Below are 7687 nucleotides of genomic sequence, written 5' to 3'. Positions count from 1 at the left end.
TGGTGTCATCTAAGAATTCATTGCTTAACTCTGGGTCACAAATATTTACCACCTTGTTTCCTGCTAAGACCTTTATTGTTAGCTCTTTACCGCATGTCTGTGATATATTTCGAGATGATTTTGGTGTAAGATGTTAGTAGGCATCTGAGTTCATTCTTTTGGATGTAAATATCCAGCTCTTTAGCCCAATTTTTAAAAGAATAGTATTTCTTAAAGTTTGACATTCTTCAAAAACTATAAATGCAATTATAAGTGATGTCTTTATTTGACTCCATATTTATTCATGTAAGTTTCAATCTTAAAAGCACCACACCTTAAAAAATATAGTAAATAGACATTGTGAAATTTCCTGGTTTCTTTTTATAGGATAAGTCCAGAACAAGCTTTTAAAATATTTCCATTTCCTGTTGATTACTTGTGCAGATTAATGTGCTTCCATGTTACTATTTATGTCCTACTTATGTGGGTCCTGATATTACTCCTATTTATATATTATAAAATATATTGCTTTAGTCCTAAGAATTGTTGTAGGAAAATAGCTACCATGCCAAGGTACATACCAACGAGATTACTAAAGCATGTACATGTAGCTACACTATGCCATTGCAGGTATGTTCTTCTGACACCCATGTCCTGATTCCCTCACATTCCTGCGATGTCAGCCCTTAACACCTCTGAAGTGGAAATCTCTACCTTCTTCCTCATTGGGATCCCAGGGATGGAGCATGCTCACATTTGGATCTCCATCCCCATTTGCCTCATGTACCTCGTTGCCATCCTGGGAAACTGCACCATCCTCTTTTTCATAAAAACAGAGACCTCTCTGCATGAGCCCATGTACTATTTCCTCTCCATGCTGGCCGTTTCTGACCTGGGCCTGTCCATCTCCTCCCTTCCCACCACGCTGGGAGTCTTCCTGTTCAATGCCACTGGAATTTCCCCTGATGCCTGCTTTGCCCAAGAGTTTTTCATTCACGGGTTCTCAGCTATGGAGTCATCGGTTCTTCTTATCATGTCTATCGATCGCTTTATAGCCATCTACAACCCTCTTAGATACACCTCCATCCTGACTAGTGCCAGAATTATTAAAATCGGCCTTGCATTTGCTATACTGTGTCTTTTGCTTATCCTTCCTTTCCCCTTTATTCTAAAGAGGCTGAGATACTGTAAGAAAAGCCTTCTATCCCACTCCTACTGCCTCCACCAGGATGTCATGAAGCTGGCCTGTTCTGACAACAGGGTCAACATCATTTATGGACTGTGTGTGGCCCTAACAGCTATGTTAGTCTTGGTCTGCATTTCTGTGTCATATATGCTGATCCTGAAAGTTGTTCTGGGCATCGCCTCTCACAAGGGCCGCCTCAAGGTCCTCAACACTTGTATCTCCCACTTCTGTGCTGTGCTCATCTTCTATGTGCCTGTTGTCACCTTGGCTGCCCTGCACCGCCGTGCCAAAAAGGTATCTCCAGTTACTAAGGTCATCATAGCTGACACCCTCCTTCTGGTTCCCCCTCTAATGAACCCCATTGTGTACTCTGTGAAGAGCCAGCAGATTAAAGATAGGATCCTGGCGAAATTTTGTGAGAAACAAGTTTGATGGGTAATTTCAGCTTCAAGGAAAGCTTGAGTCATTTCTGACAGTTGTTGGAATCTGAAGATGGTAATGAGAGGACAGGGACGGAACACAAAAATGCACTGCATATGCTCAATAGGCTCATCGAATGTCAAGTTACTGACTTCATCAAAAAAGAACAACAATCTAGATTAGATGGTTTAGGAGTTTGGTTTGGGATCATAATCTTTCTATAATTAAGTTTCCCAGTTCGTCTGATTTTATCTCTATGAAACGAGCATATATCAACCTTAAAAACAGTAGTGCACACCTAATTAGGATTAAAGACATTTTCAAAATATTATTGTAGGCAAAAATAGAAAAGAATAAAATGTTCATTTAGAGAAGAGCAATGATGGCTCTAATTTGTTCAGGCATGATCAGCAGTGACAGAGTGCGCTGAGAGGTGCAGCACGCACACTCACCCATGCACAGACTTAGCACCTCCTAGACACCCTGTGTGTGTGTGTGTGTGTGTGTGTGTGTGTGTGTGTGTGTGTGTCAGTCTTCAGCAGCTCCTATAAAATATTAAAAATTCCCTTGTTCAAAAATACTGTGAAACATGTTTGGAAATATAAGGATCACATACATAAAATAAAATTAAATGTAAAAATAATACAGAAGCAAATATTCATTTATATTTTCAATTGTTTATCATATATTGCATAGATTATCTGCTTTAAGTGTTAAATATTTTGTATCCAAATCTGTACAAAACTCTCTATTTGCAACCATTATAATCCTAAACAACACTTTATGTTTTACGGTATATGCAGACTGACATACGAATGGTTTAAGCAGCAGATTTTAACTTCTGTTTGTCAGTACCTGGCAAAGTAGTGAAATATGAATTATTCATTGTATATTTATTAAAAACCTGGTGATTTTAATTAATTTTGAAAATATGAATAAAATGTATGATAGTAAAGCCAAAGAATCAATTATGCTATGTCTGGGAAATCCTGTGTAAGTAGAGCTCACTTATTCCACAAATTAATTGCTTTGGGTAGAAAAGAAAAGAAAATTAAGTGAAAATAGCACTTGGAAATCATTAAAAAATGCAGTGATCTCATGAATATATAGGATCTGATCACACTGGCACTGAAAGTTCCCTGACTGAATGTAAACCTAATTCTATATGGTCTAGAATCATAATCTACACTCACATTTGAAAACCAAAAAGCCTGCTTTAGTAAAATACGCACTCCATTACGACAAGCCAAGTAATATTATCCTAAAAAGACATTCTTAGTTATGATACTAGAATGGTTCACAGATAAGAGCTAAACTCTGTAGAGACCTGGGGAGTCACAGGACACAGAGGTGCTGTGAAGAGGTCACAGCACCATCAACTCTCCTGTCATTAACTGTCTTCCTACTTCCAAAGTATTCTGCATGATGATCGCCCACATGGTGTATTAAGCGACCACAGGTTGGATAAGTAGGCAGTGGGGACACTTTTTACATCTTACCTAACAGAGGAGAGAGAACTTTGACTATGAGCTCCACTTAGAGACCTAGTGAAATGACTGTATACATCTTTCTTAATATCCTAGAACAGAACTGATCACTACCCCCAGGGATATGAATTTACTGTGATTGGCAAAACGGATCATGGGCAAATCCCTATGCCACTACCTCAGCTATTGTGACCACAATATATTAAGTAAGGAGATTCTCTTTTGAGAAAGGTGGGTGAAATGGCATTGCACAGGCATTAGGCAACCCCACAAAGATCAATAAATGAAAATAAAACCAAACAATCCCAGTAGCTGTCTACTAGATCCACCTAAGATGGCAGAATGACATCAGTGAGAAATAATAACTTCAAGAACATTATCTAAGAAAAATGGTTATTACAAGATACATAAGAAATCTACTCACATAACAGAATGTAGGGATTTTATTGGTAGTTCTTAGAAAATACATCTACCATTCCACCAGTGATTACAACCAATGTATTTAGCAATAATTCTGAATCAAGATGAGAAAATAGTTATCTTGTATAAGAAAATAGTAATTTATCCTCCATTTGTCCCATGGTCCCAAGCAAATAAGCTCATGAGAATCATGCCTGTACTTGCCTGGGGTTTGCCTGGACTTGCCTCACTTTATTTTTAAACATTCCTACCCTCCCCCAAGTCAACAGGCCAAGCAGATCCGTCCCTACAGAAGACACAATGCTCTGCACCATGCTGCTGCTCCCTCTCTCTCTCTCTCTCTCTCTCTCTCTCTCTCTCTCTCTCTCTCTCTGTGGGCAGCCACTTTCTCTTTCAGATAACAAAATCTCTTGCATGGGCCCATGTTTCCTGAGTCGTTCTGGGTAAGGAGGGTCGTGGCGAGATACCCTTTCATTGGTGCCATGACTCGGATGAGGTTCTCCCATTAACTTTTCTCTTCCTCTGGGAACCTGAACTGCTTTGGGAACCCTCACTGCCCGATCCTCCTCCACGGGCTCACTGTCCATTTCCCCTATCACTTGTCTTCTCACCCAACACCAGCCTTCCATTTGGTGAGTCTCCCCTTCATGGTTGACTTAAATGTCCCTTTGGAACCTGGGAAGTGACTGTTGAGTGTCTGGCACCCCCAAGGGCTCCACCGGGATAGGGACAACCCCAACCATGACTTTCACAGTCACTGCTGATCCCCATAGTCGACCCTTCTCTGCCTCCCTGTGGTAAGAATCCTCATTCACTGAGGCCTGGTCTCCCTTTATCTACGTATCTACTCTACTAGCAAACTCCTGGTACCAGGAACCGAGCCTCCTCGGTGTCTTCGCTTCAACCCCTCAGTTAGAGGTGGTGATGACCCCCTAACTGTTTCTGGTCTCCATGACCTTCTCAATCACTCTGGGATGCCTCAGCAACTTCTGAACAGTCTCGTTCTCACCATGGGATCTGGCCCCTCTGTTCCTGCAGATTCACTGCTGGGGTGCTTACTCAATAATCTAAAGCCCCTTCACCTCACTCAAGACCTCAAACCTTTTCACTACTGTAATGAGATCTGGCCACAATATTCCTTGGACAATCAGTCTAAATGGCCCCCCAATGGCTCTTTAGATCCTAAAATTCTCCACAACTTATACAACTCCTGAGAGTGCATGGGCAAATGGAAAGAGAACCCATATATCCAGGCTTTCTCCTACCTCTGAACCAAGCTCTCTCTGTCTCCCCTGCAATCCTAAACACATACTACTTGCCTTAAAGCCCACACCCCTAAGCTTTTTTCATGTTCCCAAATATCCTGAACTGCCTATAAAACCCCAAGACAATGCACCACCATGGGCTTGTCTGCTCCTGGCTCACACCAGGAGCTCTATCTGTCTTCTCACTGTATCATTATGTCTCAGTCTGTATGTTTGTGTGTCTAAGTGTGTAAATGAAAAATATTTTTCTTCCTCTGGATGGTATTAATAAAAATTGATTTAGAGACAAGCACTTGTGAAAATTGGGCATTCTAAAACTTCCAGAAAATTCTAATAGAAAATATTAAGCATTAATGCTAATTTAAGTTGAATTGAAATGGACATGTCCTTATAGTTATCAGCTGCCTAAGTTTACCTAAAGTAATTTTAGTTAATGTTTTCTGTTAAATCTTTCAAAGACAAATACTTAAAGTAAAGTGAAGCTTTGTCTAATGTGAGCAAAATATCATAGTTGTTGGGAATGAATAAACCAAGTGTAGCAAGTGAACATCTTAATGATAATGTGCTACAGTGTGTATACCAACAAACATCCTGAGAATCTTTGTGGTAACCTAAAATCTTAAAGGTTTGTTAAGTTTAAACATATTTTGTGCTTAGAGATTGAGCTATAAAGCACACAGTTCCAGAAATTATAAAGTGTGTTCATAAATTTTTAATCTAAGGAATGCTAGTGTAATAGTTTACAATAGCCCACTTCTCAGTGTTCACTGAAAATTAAGGTATCTAATAGTTTTAAATTCTAATTAAAACTACTTGAAGTAGAAAAGAGGGCAGCATGAGAGGAGAGACACAGGCTTCCTCCTAAAAGTGGATACAATTAGAAAATTTAATTGCTGCAACTAATCCTGAGAGAGCAACAGGAAAGAGGATGGTATCAGACTGCACACACCTGGAGAAAAGAGCAGACCTCAGAGAACAGGGTAACATACCAGACCTGTGGCTCTGTGCGACACGAGCCTCTCCCCCATCCCAGCACACTGGTGGGAGGAAGACAAATGGAGCAGGGAGGGAGTGGAAGGCTTAGGACTGCTGAGTACCTAGCTCCGGAGATCTGCTCTGGGAGCACAAACCTACATTTCATGGTGCTTTCATGAGACTCACATGATTACTGGGTTGTAAAGTTAATACAGGAAGAGTTCCTGGGAAGACTGGGATTCCAGCTGCTTGTGGAAAGCAGGGATCCATATCTGGCTGCTCTGGGACAAAAACTTATACCTGTGTGACCGGCCCACTGGCTTAGACAGTGGAGACAGGCACAGCAGTCAGGAGGCAGGGAACAGCTCCTTCCTACCCCCAGGCACCAGTACAGCTACCCTGCGACCCCTGGCATTGCTTCAGGGATTCAGCAGCTCCAGAAGAGAGGTGCCATATGCCAACATGAAATGCCAAAGGAACCTTGTCCAGAGTAAAACTGTTAATACAACTCCTGAGAAAGACTTAAATGATATGGACCTCATGACTCTTTCTGAAAGGGAGTTCAAAATAAAAATCATCAACATCCTAATGGAGGTACAGAAAGACATCCAAGAACTCAGGAATGAATTCAGGTCAGAGATTCAATCATTAAAGAAGATGATGGAGGGTATTAAAAGCAGGTTGGATACGGTGGAGGAAACAATAAATGAAATAGAAAGTAGAGAAAAGGAATACAAAGAAGCTGAGGCACAGTGAGAAAAAAAGATCTCTAAAAATGAAATAATATTGAGAGAACTGTGTGACCAATCCAAGCGGAACAATATTCACATTATAGGGAAACAAGAAGAAGAAGAGAGAGAAAGGGATAGAAAGTGTCTTTGAGGAGGTAGATGCTGAAAACTTCCCGAATCTGGGGAAGAACATAGTCTGTCAGGCCATGGAGAACCACAGATCCCCCAATACAAGGGACCCAAGGAAGACAACACCAACACACATAGTAATAAAAATTGGAAAGATCAAGGATAAGTACAGACTGTTAAAAGCAGCCAGAGGCAGAAATAAGATCACATTCAAAGGAAAGCCCATCAGACTAACATCAGACTTCTCAGCAGAAACCTTACAGGTCAGAAGGGAGAGGCATGATGTATTTAATGCCATGAAGCAGAAGGGCCTGGAACCAAGATTACTTTATCCAGCAAGATTATCATTTAAATTTGAAGGAGGGATTAAACAATTTCCAGATAAACAAAATCTGAGAGAGTTGACCTCCCACAAACCATCTCTGCAGTCTATTTTGGTGGGACTGCTATAGATGGAAGTGTTCCTAGAGTTGGAAGGCTATGACCAGAGGTAGTAAAATCATGGTAGGGAGGGTGGAGTAGCTGATTGTGAGGCAAATGCAAAATTAAATTGGCTATCCCCAAAGTCAATCAAGGGATAGACAAAAAGTACAGAATTTGATACCTAATATATAAAGAATGAAGGAGGAAGAAACAGGAGGAGAAATATAAAAGAACCTTTAGATTGTGTTTGTAACAGCATACTAAGTGAGTTAAGTTAGACTCTTAGATAGTAAGGAAAGTAATCTGGAACCTTTGGTAACCATGAATCTAAAGCCTGAAATGGCAATAAGTACATACCTATCGATAATCACCCTAAATGTAAATGGACTGAATGCACCAATCAAAACACATAGAGTCACTGAATGGATAAAAAACAAGACCCATCTATATGCTGCTTACGAGAGACTCTCCTCAAACCCAAAGACATGCACAGACAAAAAGTCAAGGGATGGAAAAAGATGTTTTATGCAAACAATAGGGAGAAAAAAGCAGGTGTCGCAGTACTAGTATCAGACAAAATAGACTTCAAAACAAAGAAAGTAACAAGAGATAAAGAAGGACATTACATAATGATAAAGGGCTCAGTCCAACAAGAGGATATAACCATTCTAA

At 40.4% G+C, this 7687-nt stretch overlaps 1 protein-coding gene across 1 annotated transcript; it reads left to right on the top strand.

Moving 5' to 3' along the window:
- Nucleotides 1-655: 655 nt before the first annotated feature.
- On the top strand, nucleotides 656-1597 carry LOC108391887 (olfactory receptor 51A4-like). Its single transcript, XM_017651757.3, has one exon. The coding sequence runs from the start codon at nucleotides 656-658 to the stop codon at nucleotides 1595-1597; it is 942 nt and encodes a 313-aa protein (XP_017507246.3).
- The last annotated feature ends 6090 nt before the right edge of the window (nucleotides 1598-7687 follow it).

Source organism: Manis javanica, chromosome 11 (genome assembly GCF_040802235.1).
Source record: "Manis javanica isolate MJ-LG chromosome 11, MJ_LKY, whole genome shotgun sequence".
In the NCBI taxonomy this organism is placed as follows: Eukaryota; Metazoa; Chordata; class Mammalia; order Pholidota; family Manidae; genus Manis; species Manis javanica.
Note: the sequence above shows the minus strand (reverse complement) of the source record. Positions and strands in the feature narration are given on the sequence as shown.

What these genes read in the sequence shown, in the direction of transcription:
- LOC108391887 (XM_017651757.3), top strand. Translation starts at nt 656, where the DNA reads ATGTCAGCCCTTAACACCTCTGAAGTGGAAATCTCTACCTTCTTCCTC.